A 22,961-nucleotide genomic window follows, 5' to 3' on the forward strand; every position below is an offset into this window, starting at 1 on the left:
AAGAAACACGGTTGTTCCGTACTGTTTTGGCCGGATTTAGCATCTTGCCATTACGGTAAAAAGGCCATGGAGTGGTACGCCGCCAACAACGTGCAGGTGGTTCCCAAGGACAAGAACCCTCCCAACACGCCAGAGCTCCGCCCAATTGAGAAATACTGGGTTATTGTCAAGCGGAACCTAAAGAAGACCAAAAAACTGCTAAGGACGAGCAGCAGCTCAAGGCAAACTGGCTTTCTGCGGAGAAGAAGGTGGACAAGGAGGCTGTACAAAATCTGATGGCAGGTGTCAAGCGTGAGGCCCGGCAATTCGGATTTGGAAAAGCGAAAGCCTAACTGAATATTTTTCCTGAATTTTATACTAATTGAACTTGAAAAAGAAATTTAATTTGATTTTTTAAATAAACGATTTCACCGATTTACACGCGTTTTCCCTTGACCAAATTTTGACCGTATCACCCTTTAACTTAGGAACGAAACAAGCTATCGACTTGTAATTTGGTATAAGTAGTTGTTATTGATGTAGGTCGGATGGTATTGCAAATGGACCATAACGACTTTCACGTATAGCCCCCATATGAACTAACCCCCAGATTTGGCTTGCAGAGCCTCTTAGAGAAGCAAATTTCATCCTATCCGGTTGAAATTTGGTACGCGGTACAAGTATATAGTCTCTAATAACTATGCAAAAATTGGTCCATATCGGTCAATAATTATATATAGCCCCCATATTAACCGATCCCCACATATGAACTTCGGAGCCTCTTGGAGGAGCAACATTCATCCGATCCGGTTGAAACTTGGTACGTGGTGTTAGTATATAGTTTCTAACAACCATTCAAAAATTGGTCTATATTGGTTCATAAATATATATAGCCCCCATATAAACCGACCCCCAGATTTGACCATCGTAACCTCTAGGAGGAGCGAAATTTATCCGATCCGGTTAAAATTTGGTATGTGATTATATTTCATGTTAGCCTGATACCGAAACAGGTAATTAACGTCCAAATGCATTATATCTAATTTTACAATTATTAATCGAGCTTTATGGACAGATTTAGATTAAGGAACATGATTAATAGAGTCATTGAAAAGAAAAAGCCAGATACAAATTTATACACGCCTGGACTGTACATGTTTCGATTCGGGCGAATGAATCTTTCCACAGCCTTTAAGATAGATCTGGCTGGGAGAGATAAGTCAATTTTGGGCTCTTTATGCTAACTCCTTATGGAGAAAACATTTGGGAATTTTCCTCTTACATGTGATATTTCCTCTTATGTGATATTATTATATGGTCCCTAACAACCATGCACCAATTTATCCATATCGGTCAATAATTATATATTGCCCTCATATAAACCGATCCCTACACGCAGAAAAATAATTCTTTCCTCCCAAACGAAATTTTAGACAAACAAAGTTCGTTTCTCATTTGCTTTTCGCTGTAAGGAAGTGTATTTGGAAGAAAAGTATATACTTTTTGTGATAAACGTAATAAACGTTCCAGGATGTAAAAACAATTTCATAAAGACTAACTCAAAAAAAAACATTGTTTTCTTGCTAATTACATTTTCCCTCACATCTTTCTCACATCCACGAGGTTTTTTAGTTCTTAACACCTTTTCCTGTAATACCACACAGAAAAAAAGGTGTCTTGTTAATTTTAGGACCAGTTTAACTTCCACATAGTTCAAAAAATTTACTGTAATATAGTTCATTTTTCGTAACCACTGCGAAAATTAACTTAGCTAAAGGAAAACTTATAAAACTTCAGTAAATGTTTTTTAGTTCACTAACTACGAAATGGGACGGATTTTTCCTTAAATAAATTTCCAATACAATAGTTAATGCATCGTTGATTGTATTATAAAAAGACATAGGCAATATAAAAATCTTACTACGAAATGTGGACAATTTACTAAGAAAAATTTTTGTATGGAAAAAAATTTTTGTAGTAAAAATTAACTTAACCACAGTACCGATTCGTATGGCGGCTTCCTACAGCTTATTTCGGTTTTTACTATAAGTTGGAGTATATTTCCTCACATTGAACATTTTAGATAAAGTAGAATAAAAAGTAGTTAATTTAATCCTTGACGGGTGTATATAATTTTTTATGGATTCCTCGTAAATTTTGAATATATTTTACCTTATCCTATAGATAGAATACCAACTAATCAATAAACGTGATACTGGAAATTGAAGTGAGAAGAAATTATGAAATTATTGCATCATCTTTTTTTTGTTTGTGTTTGTTATTGCGATGATGTTATGGAATGTGTGTTGTTGGTATCTTTTGTGGCGATAGTTGTTTTGTTGCAATAGCGAGATCAGAAAGGGATCATGTGTGTGTGTGTGTGGAGTTGTTTTTCTTTACATATGTGTCCTTTATGACTATTTGTGTCTTTGAGTTTTATTGGTGCATTCAGTTCTGTTGATGCATTTATGAAGCGCACACGTGGTGCGCTTGCGTGCGGTATTTGTGTTTATTAATAAAAATACATTTATTTCGTAACATTTTAGAAACTGATAAGTGAATGGTGTGATGTTAGAGAAAACAAAAACACTTTATATTGATAAAAAAAACAAATAACTCTAAAATAAATCACATATTAAGAAACTGTATATTTCTATTAATAATTTAAAATTAGTGCGGTTTTAAATTGGTTTACATAAAAATATTCATAATGAGTGGTAATAAAATGATCTATATTTACTCTACATCTGGATCACAGTACAATTTTTTGAGTCTATATTTTTATGTTATAGCGAGTCCTTAAGGTGTGTACTAAGTTCGAGTTTAGGTGCTAAAATCAGAAATAAATCAGTAAGAAAAGTATAAAATTATACGCCTTCGATGCAAATTTAAATATAACTTGATGGAGAATAGCTCGAAACAAGTTTTTTATAAAGTTTATATTCTTTAAATGGATTACACGATTAAGAACAGAAAATCGTTTTTAAGCTTATGTAGAACGCTGTTTTTTAATTTAATATGATGAATTGTTTTCAAGTTATTCCAATATATATAGCGGAAGTCCCTTAATTTTGAACATAACCGTATATCTCAAAAAGTCGAGCTCTTAAAAAAACAAGTGTAAATTTGGATTCAGCAACCTCAAATTACTAAAAATTTGATATAAATTTTAAATGAACACAAAAACGGTTCAATTTTGTTCCCATGTATTTCTAAAGAAAACTAATCATGAAAAATTGGGATTTTAGCCACTAAACTCGAACTTAATATCCACCATAAATACTAAATGCTATATTGACAAGTGGAAATTATATCTAATTTAATAATATTTTTATTTCATTTATATTCTGAGAAGGATTTCAAAAATGCCCATTTGTGCATGGATATGATTCCACTAATGTAGTAATTGGATGATTTTTTCCAATGTGGTAAGTTTTTCGTCCATTTGTAATAAAGCCAAAATTTCTATTTATTAAAAATAATTTTCATTTGCAGGATGACAGCAAATCTAATGGTATTTTTTGGAATCTTCTTACTGTTTAATGCTAACTAAGCTGATATCCCTATTAGCTCTAAGAAAATTCTCTTGTAAGTTAAAGATCAAAATACCATAGAATTTGATAATATTTTTATATTTTATATGCCTTTTTAACTTCAGAGGCTTATGACGCAAATCCACACAACAAAAACTAGCGAAATCGGTGAAATTGGACAAAAATGAAATGAAAATAGCAACTTATGGCATATATCTTTCATATGGATAAAAAATGGAAATTGATATTAATTAGTTTCATTCTACTAACATAGAATACTACTCTTTTGAAGAAGCAATTACTAACTACCGAAAAGTAACAGCATACAGCGTACGAATAAAAACATTTCTTTTATTGTATATCATAAGCCATAGTTTTATGTAATATAATAATAATTTTTTGAAATAAAATACTGGTAGTTATGAAAAATTGTCTTATATTGTACGAAAAATTTCTTAGTTGTATACAGGCTTGTTATACCTTTAATTCCTCAATTTATTTACTTCTTTGAAAATTATACTGATAAACAGTTTATTTGAAACCAATTTCTAAATATAGGATTCCCAAAAACTTGTTCATTTTTCCGGATAGCAGGAATATTTTGAATGAGTGTAAGTACATTCTTCCCACAGCGTAGTAAGAATGAACTAACACTGAAAAAATTATTGTCGTGAGGTCAAAGATTACATGTCTTTAAAATACGAATACAAATTTTGCTTAGCATAGAAGACGCATTTCTCTAAAATAGAGTTATTTTCCTTGTCCAAAAGTCGATAAACTTTTCAATGAAGTCGTATTGTCCTTATAATTAAGTGATTTGACTTAAAAATGTGTATCTTAACATGAAAGAAAAAATTTATAGGCTAAGGTCAACTTGACTTTAATAATTCAGAAAATTTCTTTAAATTTAATGAAATTGTCTTTAAATTTGTTGTCTTTTTGCATCTTGACTACAAAGAAAAAAATTGTTCAAATATATGACATGTTTTTCAAAACTTTATTTTAAAGAAGTTTTTTACTTCAAACATAGCATAATTTCTACTGGAAGTCGAGTCCTAATTTGGAAAATAAAGTTGCCGTTAACTCGTTTCTAAAGGACTTTGATAGCATATGAAGAAAAAAAGCTGAGAAAGCGAAAAATTAAAATTTGCTTCCTAGAAGCAAGTACACAAAACCTAAATTTTAAAGAGAATTGTGTCTTAGAAGTATCCTTACTTGTATTCTCCGCTTCTTTGGCTCGGAATCAATACCAAATTTTTTAAAGTAAAGACAAAATCTTTGGAAATGAGTATGCTTTTTTTTCAGTGAAAATACGATGCAATACATAAACTTATTTATAAGAAAATCATGAACTTATCTAGATGAAAAAAATCTTTGGCGCCAAATCATGGTCATTCTTACTATGGGTTAGTTCATTTTTCGTAAACAATAGTAAACTTTTTTTTCGGTGCAACAATGTAGAAGAAAGTATACGATTTTATAAGTTTTAAAATTTTTTTTTACCTTTCGCCTGGACGGAGAATCCAACCGCGGACCATACACTTTGTAAGCCTACACACTAACCACTGAGCTATGTACCTGTTATGGTCATCAATAGATAATTATCCATATAAGTTATATTTATATAGCATAGCTTGCGGCGCCCACGAACCGAATAAACAAAGTTTATTTAACAGAAACAAACATTTAGTTTGGCACCGTGGAGCAGTGGTTGCTACGTCCGACTTGCATGTCAAGGGTCGTGGGTTCGATCCCTGCTTCGACCAAAGTTTGTTTTGTTTTTTTTTTTTACATATATTCCAGATATGTTCGGAAGATTCCGAAAAAATGTTCAACATTACATTGTACTATATTAAATTGTGAACTGTAAAATGTGTCTTATTAAAGACCTAAAGTCAGAAAAGAACAGTGTCTGATATAAACGAAATGAACGAATGAACGAAATGAATGAATGTTGTTTCGAAAATAACTCTTTTTATTGAAAAAATAAAAATTTGGTAACAAACGAATTTTTTTGCAAGCAATTCAAAAAACTCTAACAAAAGAAAAACGTTTTCGGTACACGTTTTCCAAACGTTTTTTTCTTTGCGTGTAAGTTTTACCTCCAGAGCCTCTTGGAGGAGCAAATTTCATCCAATCTGGTTGAAATTTGGTACGTTGTTGGTCCATATCTGTTCATAATTATATATAGCTCCCATATAAACCGATCCCCAGATTTGACCTTCGTAGCCTCTAGGAGGAGAAAAATTTATTCGATCCGGTTTAAATTGCGTACATTGTGCTAGTTAACAACCATGCCAAACGAGGTCCATATCGGTCTATAGTTATATATAGCCCTCAGATAAATCGATCCCCAATCACACAAAAATTGGTCCCTATCGGTTAATAATTGTATATAGCCCCCATATAAGCGACCCCCATATTTCAATTCTGGGTCTCTAATTACCGCGCAAAAGTCCATATCGGTGCGTAATTATTTGTAGACTCACCTGTATATACCTTTTTTGTCTAATATATACCACGTATGGGATAACTTATGTTACAATTTAGAAGACGATGTTAAGAAGTTTTAAGATACCTTGCCATCGGTAAGTATTACCACAACCCAAGTAATTCGATTGTGGATGACAGTCTTTCATAGAAGTTTCTACGCAATCCATGATGGAGGGTGCATAAGATTCGGCCTGGCCGAACTTACGGCCGTATATACTTGTTCATTTATTAATTACCTTGTACCTAGATGCTAATGCATACAACATTCAACTGTGAATGTCTCACAAAAAAAAAAAAAAACGAGGGTATCACAGTGCGTAACTGCTATAGCATAACATATACTCGTACAATCTTCGGAAATGAAATGTTACATGAACATGAGCGACAACGTCATCGTATAAAAATATTACAAGTAAATTTACAAGATTGCAGAAAAAGAGAGCTTTAAAAGAAAAAAAAGAAAAACTGAGCAACGCTGAACAGAGTACACAATCATTCACTTACACTCGTACAGGCATGATGATGGAAACAATGAATGAATGCTTGAACATGAGTAGCGGATATCCGCTTTGGCGTTGTTTAACATTGATGTTGTTAATGTTGGCACCATGTTCACATGTAATCCTGGAGACGTTCAAAACATGAAAATCCATAAATTTGTGTATGTGTGTATGTGTGTTAAAATGCAATAGTGTATGTGATGTGGTATGCTCACATAGAAGTGCGTGCTTGGGATATGCAACAAATATTGCACATTGGGTTTAAAGGCTCAAATATAGAAAATAACGTAATCGGTCAAGTCAACAAAGAGTGACCGGTCCAAAAAGGACATATCCTCTCTGGCTGGCCGCATTATACTACCGTTTCATTTATTTCCGCAAACGGCTAATGCCAAATTTTTGAGCCAGCTCAGACTGGTTTTATCGCTTGTGGAAGGGTCTATCCATGGTTTCTAGAGTAATGGAAAATATGAAGATTGGTTCGTGATTGTACTATTATAAAATCTCTCAGCACAAGAATATTTGGCTGAGTTTCAAAGAGGTCACATATGGGCTTTCGACGAGGCTCGTCTAGGTTCTTCGATAAAAACTGCCACGGAAGAGAAATTTTTTTCCTTATCCAAAGTCGATAAACTTTTCAATGAAGTCGTCTTGTCCTTATAATTAAGTGATTCGACTTAAAAATTGGTATAATCATATGAAAAAAACTTTTTTAGACCAAGGTCAACTTGACTTAATTCAGAAAAATTCTTTAAACTTAATGAATTTTTTTGTCTTTTTGCATCTTGACTACAAAGCCAAAAATCCTTCCAATTTTTTGATACCATTTCGGTAGTACTTCTTCGGTTTTGCCTCAAAATAGGCCTCAGTTTCGGCCAAATTTTTTTCCTGCGAGCATCCTTTTGAGGTCTGAGAACAAGAAAAAGTCGCTGGGGGCCAGATCTAGAGAATACGGTGGGTGGGGAAGCAATTCGAAGCCCAATTCATGAATTTTTGCCATCGTTCTCAATGACTTGTGGCACGGTGCGTTGTCTTGGTGGAACAACACTTTTTTCTTCTTCATATGGATCCGTTTTGCCGAGATTTCGACCTTCAAACGCTCCAATAACGCCATATAAAAGTCATTGATGATGGTTTTTCCCTTCTCAAGATAATCGATAAAAATTATTCCATGCGCATCCCAAAAAACAGAGGCCATTACTTTGCCAGCGGACTTTTGAGTCTTTCCACGCTTCGGAGACGGTTCACCGGTCGCTGTCCACTCAGCCGACTGTCGATTGGACTCAGGAGTGTAGTGATGGAGCCATGTTTCATCCATTGTCACATATCGACGGAAAAACTCGGGTGTATTACGAATTAACAGCTGCAAACACCGCTCAGAATCATCAACACGTTGTTGTTTTTGATCAAATGTGAGCTCGCGCGGCACCCATTTTTCACAGAGTTTCCGCATATCCAAATATTGATGAATGATATGACCAACACATTCCTTTGATATCTTTAAGGCCTCTGCTGTCTCGATCAACTTCATTTTACGGTTATTTAAAATCATTTTGTGGATTTTTTGATGTTTTCGTCAGTAACCACCTCTTTCGGACGTCCACTGCGTTCACCGTCCTCCGTGCTCATTTCACCACGGTTGAATTTTGCATACCAATCAATATAGTTGATTTCCCTGGGGCAGAGTCCGGAAACTCGTTATCAAGCCAAGTTTTTGTTTCCACCGTATTTTTTCCCTTCAGAAAACAGTATTTTATCAAAACACGAAATTCCTTTTTTCCATTTTTTCACAATAATAAAAGTTTATTCACAAAAGACGCTCTATCTCACAAACTAATTGACCTACAGACGTCAAATTTTGACACGAATCATTTGAAGGTTGGTACTATATAAAAATAATATGAATTTAATCTAGTGACGCCATCTATGTGTCAGACCGGGAACTTATCAGCCAACCTGATATTTGAATTCTGCGCTTCTTTGTCTCGAAATCGATTTCAAAATAATTAGAGTAAAGACAACATCTTTGGAATTGGTCATGCTTTTTGTTTGAGTGTAGGAATTACTAAAAATCATGTGGCAGGCGAAAGCTATCGACACTTTAGGGTTCTCGTTAAGTCCCTGTGGACAACGAACTCAACGTGAGATCATTTCACAGCCAAATCTGATACTGCGAGGCAGTTTCTATGTTGATTTGGAAAGATCATGTGGTTGATACCCTGAACGTAAAAACTGTCAACGCGATAGGTGCTTCGATTTAAGTAACACAAGTTTTATAGTGAGATGTTCGACACTGATTACGCTAAATTCGAGGGTGTTATGCCTTTCTTTTGACAGAAACCAATAAAATTTATTTAAAATATTAAACTGAGTTCAAGTAAATAACAGACCGATTTCATAAAGAACAAGTAAGAAAAGTCTAAAGTCGGGCGGGGCCGACTATATTATACCCTGTTAGTAAAAAAATATGGGAAAATTTTAATCTGAACCAATTTTGAGTCAACTTCGCAAAAGTGTATTTATGATTTATCGGTCGATAGATATGTATTAGAAATAAAGGAAAATTTGAGTAACTTTTACAAGTTTTCGACTTAGCAGTGCGATTTTATAAGCAAAATTTAGGTATTTTGGCCATTTTTGCCCAAATCGGAAAAACATATATATGGAAGCTATATAGAAATCTGAACCGATTTCAACCAAATTTGACATGCATACTTAGTATTTTAATTCTTCTCCCTATGCAAGATTTCACATAAAACGGACTACAACTTTGACGTCTGTGGTCATATGACGGAAAATCGGGCAAAAGATATATATGGGATCTATATCTAAATCTGAACCGATTTCATCCAAAATTTCAATCAAATTAGGCTAAAACTCTGGCTTCTGGGCCATATAAGTCCATATCGGGCTTAAGATATATATGCGAGCTATAACTCAATCTGAACCGATTTCAAACAAATTTGGCACACCTGACTATAGTACTTATAGTTCTCATGGTGCAAAATTTCAAGCAAATTAGAGTAGAACTCTGGCTTCTGGGGTCATATAAGTCCATATCGGGCGAAAGATATATATGGGAGGTATATCTAAATCTGAATCGATTTCAATCAAAATTTTTCGCACTTGACTATACGCTCAAGTGTCAAGTTTGTGTAAAATTTCAAGCAAATCAGGGTAAAAGTCTGGCTTCTGGTTCCATATAAGTCCATATCGGGCGAAAGATATCTATGGGAGTTATATCTAAATCTGCACCGATTTCTTCCAAAAGCAATAGGGTTCTATTATGACCCAAAATAGGAACTTGAAGGCGATTGGACTTAAACTGCCACCTAGACTTTGATCACAAAAATGTGTTCACAGACAGATGGACGGACGGAAAGACGGACATGGTTAGATCCCTGAGTCGATCTGAGCATTATTGCCAAAGACACCATGTGTCTATCTCGTCTCCTTTTGGGTGTTGCAAACATATGCACTAACTTATAATACCCTGTTCTACAGTGTGGCGCAGGGTATAAAAAGTGATCTTTGACTATGATATGGTACCGACTCAAAATTCTTCACACGTCAATGCCAAATTGGTTCAATTTGATTACAAACTGCTGCCACATCTACCCTATTTTCCTGATTTTAACCAATGTCACTTTTCGTCATGGAGCCTATTTTGCAACTCTCGGGGAAATCTATTGTTCAAACGTCTTAGAAAGCATAACAGAGACACTACCATATATTAAAAAACAATAAATAAATTTTCCAAAACTGTTTTTGGTACTCTCCACCATAGGATGATGTGCGAGTATAATAAATTCGTTATTCTATTTGTAATACATGGATACCAAAATTATCGCCTGTATTATCTGTATTATACTAAACCGATCACCAATCTTTTAAAACATTCTGACATTTTGTATTCGTTTGAGCCCCCTGAAATTTTGTTATATACCATATTTTGTTATTTTGTTAATTTCAAACATTGACATGGAATTTTATTGGGTATTTTCGGACTAAATTAGGGATTTTTGGGGACGAAATCACCCTGATTTGGGGAAGACTTCGTAAAATTCTGGCAACACTGGCCCAAAATGCCCCAGGCGCAAAAGTCTTGATATCCCAAGATTTTGGTGGTCATTGAAATGATGGTCGACAGAAATGAAGCTGGGGACGGCGGCCCACATCAGTACCAACGCCAATTAAAGGTATACATTTTCATATGACCCCTTTGACCATAATAAGCGCTAATTTTTTTGTTCGTGTGTATCGATGAGATCTAGGACTCTTGGCGTTCACTTTTCGGAGTATTTCTGATGTTGCTTCCTTTTTTTGTGGTCCACTTTTTGGACCCGATACACTACTGGCAGTATCACGGTAACGAGCAACGAGAAACAAAAGAAATTTTCACATTTAAATGCTGGAGGGTTCTATCGATAGCCACACACAAAAAAACAAAATTTTCTGATTCAATCACGGAATTAATTGATCCAATTATTTTTATACCCTCCACCATAGGATGGGTGGAGGGTATTCCGTTTATAACCCCATAAAGTATATATATTATGGGTCGTGGTGAAATTCTGAGTCGACCAGAGATGGTCTGTATCAAACTTTTTTAGGTTTGCGACTGTCGCAAAGTTGTAAACGTCGTAAACGTCACATACGCGTCGTAAATGTAGAAAAAGTAACAAAAGTCGCAAACTCCAAATACTTTAGTCGCGTCAGCTAGGCAGCGAATTCGATGATATCCAAGACGATGGTATGTGCGAAGAAGTTTCAATTCTTAGGAATGTTCATAATTTTCGGTTTTAGTCCCCACATTTTTCCTATGGCCTTTTGCACAAGTACAGGATAACCGTGGATTTTCTCGTCCTTTCTTAGGTTTAAGTTCAGTCTCCTGTCCAATATAACCCCAAGGTATTTTGCACACTCACCAACGGGAATTTCGATACCACCTAAGAAAATAGGCTTGACCATGGGAAAACTTTCAGAAATTTCTGCAGAAACTCACAGCGAATTTTGTCAAACTAAATTAAAAAATGTTCAGGATTTCTTCTATTCAAAATTTGGTTTTCTACAGTAGGTTTACGACTTTTGCGACATACGTATTATACCGTCGCAAATGTATGTCGCAAAAGTCACAGTTTGTGACAGGCGAACCCTGGAGTCGACCTAAGCATGTCCGTCCGTCCGTCTGTTGAAATAACGCTAACTTCCGAACGAAACAAGCTATCAACTTGAAACTTGGCACAAGTAGTTGTTATTGATGTAGGTCAAATGGTATTGCAAAGGGGCCATATCGGTCTACTTGTACGTATAGCCCCCATATAAAGGGACCCTCAGATTTTGCTTGTGGAGCCTCTAACAGAAGCACATTTCATCCGATTCGGCTGAAATGTGGTACATGGTGTTAGTATATGGTCTCTAACAACCGTGCAAAAATTGGTCCTCATCGGTCCATAATTATATATAGCCCCCGTATAAACCGATACCCAGATTTGGCTTGCGAATCCTCAAAGAGAAGCAAATTTCATCCGATCCGGATGAAATTTGGTACATGGTGTTGATATATGGTCTCTAACAACCATGCAAAAATGGTCCACATCGGTCCACAATTATATGTAGCCTCCATATAAACCGATCCTCAGATTTGGCCTGCGGAGCCTCAAAGAGAAGCAAATTTCATCCGATCCGCTTGAAATTTGATACATGATGTTGGTATATGGTCTCTAACAACCATGAAAAAATTTGTTCACATCGGTCCATAATTATATATAGCCCCCATATAAACCGATCCCCAGATTTGGCTGGCGGAGCCCCTAAGAGAAGCAAATTTCATCCGATCCGCTTGAAATGTGGTAAATGATGTTGGTATATGGTCTCTAATAACCATGAAAAAATTGGTTCACATCGGTCCTTAATTATATATAGCCCCCATATAAACCGATCCCCAGATTTGGCTTGCGGAGCCCCAAAGAGAATCAAATTTCATCCGATCCGGCTGAAATTTGGTACATGGTGTTGGTATATGGTCTCTAACAAACGTGCAAAAATTGGTCCACATCGGTGCCCAATTATATACAGCCCCCATATAAACCGTTCTCCAGATTTGACCTCTGGAGCCTCTTGGAGGAGCAAAATTCATCCGATCCGGTTCAAATTTGGAACGTGGTGTTAGTATATGGCCGTTAACAACCATACCAAAATTGGTCCATATCGGTCTATAGTTATATAGCCGATCCCCAATCACACAAAAATTGGTCCATATCGGTTCATAATCATGGTTGCCACTCGATCCAAAAATAATCTACCAAAATTTTATTTTATAGAAAATTTTGTCATAATTGTATTTCTATAGAAAAATTTGTCAAAATTTTATTTCTTTATAAAATTTTGTCAAATTTTTATATCTATAGAAAATTTTGTTAAAATTTTATTTATATAGAAAATTTTGTTAAAATTTCAATTCTATAGAAAATTTTGTCAAAACTTTACTTCTATTGAAATTTTTGTCAAAATTTTATTTCTATAGAAAATTTTGTTAAAATATAATTTTGTATAAAATTTTGTCAAAATTTTATTTCTAAAGGAAATTTTGTCAAAATTTTATTTCTATAAAATTTTTTTTGAAAATTTTATTTCTATAGAAAATTTTGTTAAAATTTTATTTCTTTAGAAAATTTTGTCAAAATTTTATATCTATTGAAAATTTTGTCAACTGAATTATATAAGTATTTGATCAATCTTGTTTGATTTAACCCTTTCACTACCGATGTCCACTTAGAAGGACATTCGAAAAAGGCACCGAATTTTATTTTCCGACTTAATTTTGATTTATTTCTCGATGTTATTTTAAAGTAGAGGTTAGGTTAGGTTAGGTTATGTGGCAGCCCGATGTATCAGGCTCACTTAGACTATTCAGTCCATTGTGATACCACAGTGGTGAACTTCTCTCTTATCACTGAGTGCTGCCCGATTCCACGTTAAGCTCAATGACAGGGGACCTCCTTTTTATAGCCGAGTCGGAACGGCGTTCCACATTCCAGTGAAACCACTTAGAGAAGCTTTGAAACCCTCAGAAATGTCACCAGCATTACTGAAGTGGGATAATCCACCGCTGAAAAACTTTTTGGTGTTCGGTCGCAGCAGGAATCGAACCCACGACCTTGTGTATGCAAGGCGGGCATGCTAACCATTGTACCACGGTGGCTCCCACCGGTAGAGGCTTTTATCTAAATAAGCTATAAATATTGTCCATATTGGTGAGGTCTAAAATACATTTTTATAAACTTCTTTCACAAAAACGAAAAATACGAAAATTTGAAACAATTTTTGTATTGTATGTTTCTAGTAAATGGGCATTTATACAAAAACTATAGCTGATACTTTTACATGTTCTTTGTTGTATTTTTTCTCACACTTTGAAAGATATTATAGGCCAAATAGCGCTTATTTTCGTAAGGCTTAGTCACAATTCAAGAATCAAGTTTTCAGAAGAAGCTCATATAGCTCTTGAAGTAATTGAGGTTGATTTTCAAAATGACAATTTTTGTTCTACATGCTATTAGTAAAAGTAAAAACAGAATAAAAATAAAAGTTTTTATCATTAGGTTTATGTCGGTAGTGAAAGGGTTAAAGTAGATGATTTTATCTAAATAAGCTATAAATATTGTCCATATTGGTGAGGTCTAAAATACATTTTTATAAACTTCTTTAACGAAAACGAAAAATACGAAAATTTGAGACAATTTTTGTATTGTATGTTTCTAGTTAATGGGCATTTATACAAAAACTATAGCTGATACTTTTACATGTTCTTTTTTGTATTTTTTCTCACACTTTGAAAGATATTGTAGGCCAAATAGCGCTTATTTTCGTAAGGCTTGGTCACAATTCAAGAATCAAATTTTCAGAACAAGCTCATATAGCTCTTGAAGTAATTGAGGTAGGATTTCAAAATGACAATTTTTGTTCTACATGCTGTTAGTACAAGTAAAAACAGAAGAAAAATAAAAGTTTTTTATCACTAGTTTTATTTCGGTAGTGAAAGGGTTAATATATACCACGTATGGACTTACATACAATTTAGAAGACGATGTTAGGAGGTTTTAAGATACCTTGCCATCGGCAAGCGTTACCGCAACTTAAGTAATTCGATTGTGGATGGCAGTGTTTCGAAGAAGTTTCTACGCAATCCATGGTTAGGTTAAAAGTTAAAGTGGCAGTCCGATTAAGATTCAGGCTCACTTGGACTATTCAGTCCATTGTGGAGGGTACATAAGCTTCGGCCTGGCCGAACTTACGGCCATATATACTTGTTTAAGATTCAATTAAGACAATTGGAAAATTGTTCGTGACATTTTTTTCTTTGCACTTCTAGTCAAATAAGATGCTTGAATTCAATCACGGATAACCTTATTTCTGACTGCCAGAGATCAAAATGGTTTTGTAAGCTTGTAAGCAATAAAATGAACAGGCACTGGAATACATTTGTCAGCTGTCCCTCTGTCTGTTGAAACCACTCTAACTTCCAAACGAATCAAGCTCTCGGTTTGAAAATGGGTACAAGTTTTTGTTACGGATGGTAGGGGCCATATATTTAAGCCATTATACCTAAAAGCCCCCATATAAACCAATAAGAAGATTTGTCTTCTGGATCCTCCTGAAAAAGTAATTTTTATCTGATCTGGATGAAAGTTGCTATGTAATGTAAGTCAAAAATTGGTCCATACTTACATATAGCTCCAATGTAAACCGATCCTCAGATTGACTTCGGGAGTGTCCAAATTCCATCTGATCCGGTTGATATATACTTGTTTTTGTATAAGTTTTACCAATAGCAATTCACCTAAAATCCACAGTGTCTGGACATCTGCTTACTAACACACATAATATTTTGACCAATAGTTTGGGTCAATGCAGAGGCATGAAAAATACACTACCATTTATTCGCCTGAGCGAAGAGGTGGTTCTTGTATGGGATGGAGGAGGCATAACAAAGCAATTGCTTTTGCAAAATGTGTAGCTTGTTGAATCATTTATTATTTCAACAATTTCATAACAGAACAACACCAATGCCTTCGTTGTTAGAGAGGGAGAGAAAGTGTGACATTCACAACCATCCACGAAAACATTCACCCACATCCACACAATTACTAACGCATAACATCACGACACTTCAATATATGCATGTATGTATGAATGGGGAGAGACGGACAAAGTAAATAAATTGTGAAGGATTACATTAAATGATGATCCTTTGTTATTATACTCATGTGTGCACTTACACATCCATACAAACTCGGACACACACACACAAGAGGAGGAAAATCATATGAAGATTCTTAGGACAAGAGTTTGCTGGCATGTTCACTGTGCCTTAGATATATGAACATAGATGTGTTTGTGTGTGCGTGTGTGTGAATGTATGGGTGTAAACGAATGAGTATTTGTATTTACATTGGTATGTGAATTGTGCTATGAGTGTTGTTTGACCATTACCCAGTCTTTCGAGTAAGTTTGTGTGGAATTAAATCGAGCGAACGTTTATTTGTTATGTTCACATTATTGTCAGCACTAACTCGTTTGCTTGGTCGACTGGTAGTGGCTATGTCGATTGGATTGGATGCACAGTTTGTGTCTTTCATTCAATCCTCGTTTTTTCTCCACACATTCTGTTATATCAGTTTTTTTCTCTTTGGTTTGATTGTTTGTTAGTGGGAGTTTGTTTATTTGTAGTTCCATTTGATTTATTATGCCTTGCCACTTCTCTTCCATGAATCTATCTTTGGAGCTCTCCTTCAAAAGTTCATTTCATGCGAATGAATCATTTTTAATGGTTTCACAAGTGTACTTGTATTTGAAAATTGAATTTTTTGTAGGAGTTTTTTTTTTTTTTTGATGATTGCGTTTCCTTCTCACTACTATTTCACACTAGCCCTGTCTGGTGCTATGACGATGAATTGTATTGCGTATGATTAAATATAATAAATATGCGTAAATGTTGATTCGTGTTTTTTTTGCTTATCTTTTCAGGAAACTGTGTGGTCCAGAGGCCTCGTCAATCGGATCAGCTTATTCGTGAAGGAACCGGAAAGAGAGTAAGTTGAAAAAAGAGTAAATTTAATGTAAAAAAAAGGGTAACAAATCTGAAAATGAATTTCGCATAAAGAAACATTTTAAATGTTTAAAAAGACGTATAATGTGTTTTTGTTTGTTAGAATTCACGCAGTTAAAACACACGGAAAAATTAAAATGAGCCAACGAAACTTGCTCATGTACTAGAGTGGCCTTTTGTATTTCTGGATTAGAGAAGAAAAACATATATTAATTATAGAAAATACCTTTATTGTTTTTCAAAATATTTCCCATTAAGATCTATACATGTTTGCATGCGTGTGAAGCAATTGTTGAAGAACCTTTGTCGCTCATTCATTCTGAACGCATCAACCGCTTCTTCAGGTGTCGAACGTTAACCTATTACGTACGGTTATAAAAATAAGTCATTAAAGGGTGATACGGTCAAAATTTGGTCAATATAAACTTAAAACCTGAACACCCCTCATTTTGAAGGTGTGTGTGTAGAATGTTGCTCCTATTTTGATTTTGGAATTCACTCTTCAGTTGTCAAAATGCCGTCCAAGCAAGAAGAGCAGCGTATCAAAATTTTGCTCGCGCATCGCGAAAATCCGAGCTACTCGCACGCAAAGCTGGCAAAATCGCTAAAAGTTGCCAAATCAACCGTTAGAAATGTAATTAAAGTGTTTGGGGAACGTTTGTCGACAGCCAGGAAGTCTGGATCGGGGGGAAATCGAAAACCGGAAGCCGCTGAGACGACAAAGAGAGTTGCCGGTAGTTTCAAGCGACACCCTAACCTCTCTCTCTCCGAGATGCCGCAAATAAGCTGGGTGTATCGTCTACAACCGTGCATCGAGCCAAAAAACGAGCCGGACTATCGACTTACAAGAAGGTAGTGACTCCAAATCGCGATGATAAACAAAATACGACGGCCAAAGCGCGATCCCGGAGGCTGTACACGACGATGCTGACGAAGTTTGACTGCGTGGTAATGGACGACGAAACCTACGTCAAAGCCGACAACAAGCAGCTTCCGGGACAGGAGTTTTATACGGCAAAAGGAAGGGGAAAGGTAGCAGATATTTTCAAGCACATAAAACTGTCAAAGTTCGCAAAGAAACATCTGGTTTGGCAAGCCATTTGTACCTGTGGCTTGAAAAGTAGCATTTTCATAGCTTCCGGGACTGTCAACCAAGAAATTTACGTGAAAGAGTGTTTGAATAAACGTCTGCTGCCTTTCCTGAAGAAACACGGTTGTTCCATACTGTTTTGGCCGGATTTGGGATCTTGCCATTACGGTAAAAAGGCCATGGAGTGGTACGCCGCCAACAACGTGCAGGTGGTTCCCAAGGACAAGAACCCTCCCAACACGCCAGAGCTCCGCCCAATTGAGAAATACTGGGCTATTGTCAAACGGAACCTAAAGAAGACCAAAAAGACTGCTAAGGACGAGCAGCAGTTCAAGGCAAACTGGCTTTCTGCGGCGAAGAAGGTGGACAAGGTGGCTGTACAAAATCTGATGGCAGGTGTCAAGCGTGAGGCCCGGCAATTCGTATTTGGAAAAGCGAGAGCCTAACTGAATATTTTTCCTGAATTTTATACCAATTGAACTTGAAAAAGAAATGTAATTTGATTTTTTAAATAAACGATTTCACCGATTTACACGCGTTTTCCCTTGACCAAATTTTGACCGTATCACCCTTTATAAGCCCAAGATGTAAAATCGGGAGATCGGTCTATATGGGGGCTCACCATTTTTGGCACACCTCTTTATAGTCCTAAAATACCTCTAGATTTTCAATTTCAGGTGAATTGGATATAAACTAGGGTTTTTATAAGCCCAAGAAGTAAAATCAGGAGCTCGGTTTATATGGGGACTTTATCAAAACCTGGACCGATATAGCCCATCTTCGAACATGACCTGCCTGCAGACAAAAGATGAGGTTGTGCAAAATTTCAGCACGATTGCTTCATTATTGAAGACTGTAACATAGCGTGATTATAACAGACAGACAAACGGGCATGGTTATATCGTGTTAGAATTTCTCCCTGATCAAGAATATATATACTTTATATAGTCGGAAATCGATATTTCGATGTATTATAAACGGAATGGCAAACTTATTGTACTCCCGTCACCATTCAATGGTGGTGGGTATAAAAAACATGCGGTCAGTTGCTTGGAAGTGCTTCGCGCGCGAGCAACTTTTGTTGGATTTGGCTCATCTTGAAATACCCATACAGTCAACTGCTGTTTACTTTCGGGATCATACGCGTAAATCGACGATGTCATAGACTGATTCCGATTGTATTTTTGGATCATTTCTTTCGATCAAATCAAAACGACCCTCTTTTTGACAACTTGTGTGAGATCCAACGCGAATAATTTTTTTGATGGTCAAATGCTCATGCCATATTGAATGTATGGTGATACTAAGGTTGTATCATGCTAATCCCTAAGGTTGTCCCAATTTCACTATACATAACAACAACAACTGATATTGGACGACTTAATTTTACTGACAAGGAATGCAAATGAAGTGAAAAATTCATGGCGTAAAGTTTAGACCCTCTACTATGGGTGAAAATATCTGGTCGGTCTAAAATACAAAGTAACACGTGTTCCACCTCAATTGTAGTTGCTTTGGGTGATGTCACGGTTTGCGTGGCATGCCTTTCGGAGAAAGTCACTTATGATTCGTCGATGGAAATTTGGTATTGGAGAATTTGCATTAAGGGATGGTGTTGAAATTAAATAATGAAAATAACTTGTCAAGCGTTTTATTTAAAATCTAGTTATCATAGATTTCTTGTTATAATTTGTGTATTGAAATGCAAGGCATACTAATGGCGATTTCCATTGGGAAAAAAGGTGCAACATTCTCGAAAATTTTTCCAAATATAAAGGACACTGTCATAGATTTTGGATCCTGTATCCCTCACAATATTATGAATTAACAATAACTTTGCAATGACACTATTATTTGAGCGAAAATACAATGAGGGAAAAAGTAGTGTAACACCAGGGCAACATATTTTTTGCGAAACGAAAACGCCCTAAGATTTTTGTGTTAAGATTTTCTATAATTTTTGTTCATTTTGAATTTTATGAGTCTCAGTCGTTTTTGAATTCTCGTCAGAATAAATATAATTTGTTTTTGTAAATATTCGTGTTTCGATTCAATTATTTTTCCAACAGTTTATTTCATTAACTCGTGTGACGCCCTCACAGCGAGATGGTTCGAAGTGGCTTTTTGTACAATTTTTAGATCTTGGCCAAACGGAATAGATCTTACATCATAATTGAAATTATTAATCTTGAGCCGAACCACTTCTCAATGCCATCCAGACATATTTTTACTCTGGTCTGGTCATTTAGTCTGTTGCGTGAAGCCTACGCAGGTGTAGTGGCAGTCCGATATTCCAGGCTCACTTAGACCATTGTGGTACCACAGATGTGTTGCCCGATTCCATGTTTAGCTCAATGACAAGGGACCTTTTTTTATAGCCGAGTTCGAACGACATTTCATATTGCAGGGAAACCACTTAGAGAAGCTTTAAAACGCTCAGAAATATTACCAGCCTTGCTGAGGGGGGATAATCCATCGCTTAAAAAGCTTCTTAGTGTTCGTCGAAGCAGAGATTTAATCCGCGAATCCCCTTGAATGCAAAGCAGACATGCTAACCATTGCACCATGGTGGCTCCCATGGGCCATACCGAACCACTTTTAGGTATGGCCCTCATATCCTCAGATTTCACTTCTAGAGTCTCCTGAAAGAACAAGCTTCACACGATCTGATTGATCAATATCGGTCTATGAACAAATCTCCAGGAGCTCCGGAGCTTTTTGCAGGTCAATTTTATCCGATGCTACCATACAAAAATCGGTCCATAATTATATGTAGCCCCCATATAAACCGATAGCCAAATTTGAGGTCTTAAAGCTTATGGAGAAACAAAATTTATCCGATCTGGTTGAAATCTGGTTTACGATATATGACTTCTACCTATCAAGCACAAATGCGTCAATTTTGGTTTGAGTGTTAGAGGAATCGTAAACATTTCCTGCAAGAAAATCGGATGAAGTAAAGCTTTTTTATCTAATATGAAATCTAATTTCTGTAGATTTCTACTCACTTTACTCGAATGAGCACAAAAGTAAAATAAGAAAATTTTAATTTTAGTTTGGCGCAAGATCGGTGTATATGGGTGCAATTTTCTTTATGGACCCAAAATACTTGTAGATTTCCAATTTCAGGCATATCGGATAAAAATTGTAGTGTTTACATGTCCTAGAATAGAAATCAGGAGATAGGTTTATGTGGAGGCTATATTAATACCAGGACCGATATTAAAATCAGGAGTTCTGTCTACATGTCTATACTAAAACATGGACCAATACGCACCGTATTTAACACACCTATACGTGGACCTAAAATATCTCAATTTCCGGCAAATCGGGTAGGTTAGGTTAGGTTATGTGGCAGCCCGATGTATCAGGCTCACTTAGACTATTCAGTCCATTGTGATACCACAGTGGTGAACTTCTCTCTTATCACTGAGTGCTGCCCGATTCCATGTTAAGCTCAATGACAAGGGACCTCCTTTTTATAGCCGAGTCCGAACGGCGTTCCACATTCCAGTGAAACCACTTAGAGAAGCTTTGAAACCCTCAGAAATGTCACCAGCATTACTGAGGTGGGATAATCCACCGCTGAAAAACTTTTTGGTGTTCGGTCGTAGCAGGAATCGAACCCACGACCTTGTGTATGCAAGGCGGGCATGCTAACCATTGCACCACGGTGGCTCCTCGGCAAATCGGGTAAAAATTCCTAGAAGTAAATATGAAGAACGGTCTACATTTGCGTTATACCGAAACATGCAAATACATACCATATTAGGCACTCCTAGCTGTGGAGCCAAAATTACTCTACATTTCTAATTTAAGGCAAATCGAATAAAAACTGCGAAAACGAATTTGTGCCAAGTTTCAGAACGATAGGACCATTATTGAAAAATGTAGCGCGGTTGCAATAGACAGACGAAAAGTGTAAGATCGAAAGAGTGACATCTTTAGATTTTTTTAACATACATCGTCCAGAGTCGGGAATCTATATATTGAAGGGTTACAAACTGAACGTCAAACTTATTTCCCATGTACCGATATTCGGATTAGCAAATCGCAAAATATTCATTTTCATATTTCCTTAATCCTGTTTCAGGATTAAAATTTGTGTTTTGTTGTTTTTATTCGATTTCAAGATCTCTAAGATCTCAAGCTTAACAAACCTATTGATATTGACTTAAAAATTTGGCAAAAAATATCTTTTATTGAAAAACTCAAATTGAAATTGGATTGGAAGCCCAGGAAAATCTCAAACTTTCCGTTATAAGGCGAATAAATTTTTGCGATTTACGATAACGAATCGGAACCATATGGTGGAAAAGTTTACAATTATTGTAATCATGTAATAATTATAATGTTTGGCAGAGTAGAACTCCAATTATAATTTAGCTAAAAATAATAATTTGAAGATTTTTCTATCCAATTTACTATTGTGTTGTTTAAAGTTTAGTTGTTTCCACTTCTCTGTTACCATTATATTCATCTTGTTTACCTATTTTTTTTATGACTACTTAACAGATTTACCTATTGGACGATGCTGAATGCAGTGAATTATGCACCTGTGGCGAATCTCTTACACTCACCTGTCATGCCCTTTGCGTGCCATTTGCTCCATGCCGTACCGCTTTGGCATTCTACAGTCATGCATCACCCGCATATCAAGCTTTCCGTGGACGTTGTCTCTGCTATTCGGGAAGTTTTATCTGTATGAAACCACCATTGGGTGACTATTCATTACCGGGTAAGTGTACACAATGCTCGTGGAGGATTCAAGAAATGAATGGGATGAAATTTCAACAGTTAGCTAGCAAGACGATAACCTGCGTGTCAGCCATTTCTGGTCGGGTATCAATGTATTTTTCTTTCTTTTGATAACTGGCAAGACTGCAACCAAGTGGAGTTGTTAGCGAACTTTATTTTACAGTAGATAAGTGACAGATTTTTGGGGTTTGATCGTTCTATGAACATTAAAATATGAGGGTGAATAGGGAAATCAAAGGTTTTATTTTGAGTGATATATAGGAGGAACATTCAATATAGCAAATTTAAGGAAACCTATTTTGTTTTCTGCGATATCGTTAATCAGGATGTTGAGTTTCCCTAAAACCGTTAATGAAGTGATAGATTTGAACTGCAAATATATGTTGATATTTGGATTCCGGCTTTCAATGTAAATTAATACATAGCACTATATGTGACTCAGCCTTCCTTGCCTTAGAATTTTAATATTGAAGCATTGGAAAAGACTGATCTATTGC

General features: G+C 35.9%; 1 protein-coding gene and 1 long non-coding RNA gene across 2 annotated transcripts in view; both read left to right on the plus strand.

Moving 5' to 3' along the window:
* Positions 1 to 22,961, plus strand: part of Gfrl (Glial cell line-derived neurotrophic family receptor-like) — a 75,594-nt gene that overhangs the window by 40,874 nt on the left and 11,759 nt on the right. Inside the window, exons 10-11 of the mRNA XM_075305118.1 lie at positions 16,535 to 16,599; positions 22,222 to 22,444. Of these exons, the coding sequence (XP_075161233.1) occupies positions 16,535 to 16,599; positions 22,222 to 22,444 (288 nt within the window). The remainder of the gene's footprint in view (positions 1 to 16,534; positions 16,600 to 22,221; positions 22,445 to 22,961) is intronic.
* LOC142222298 (uncharacterized) lies at positions 2,649 to 4,110 on the plus strand. Its single transcript, XR_012718300.1, has 3 exons — positions 2,649 to 3,407; positions 3,475 to 3,567; positions 3,638 to 4,110. It is a non-coding gene; the product is annotated as an uncharacterized LOC142222298 (long non-coding RNA).

This window comes from Haematobia irritans, chromosome 1, assembly GCF_050003625.1.
Source record: "Haematobia irritans isolate KBUSLIRL chromosome 1, ASM5000362v1, whole genome shotgun sequence".
Lineage (NCBI taxonomy): Eukaryota > Metazoa > Arthropoda > Insecta > Diptera > Muscidae > Haematobia > Haematobia irritans.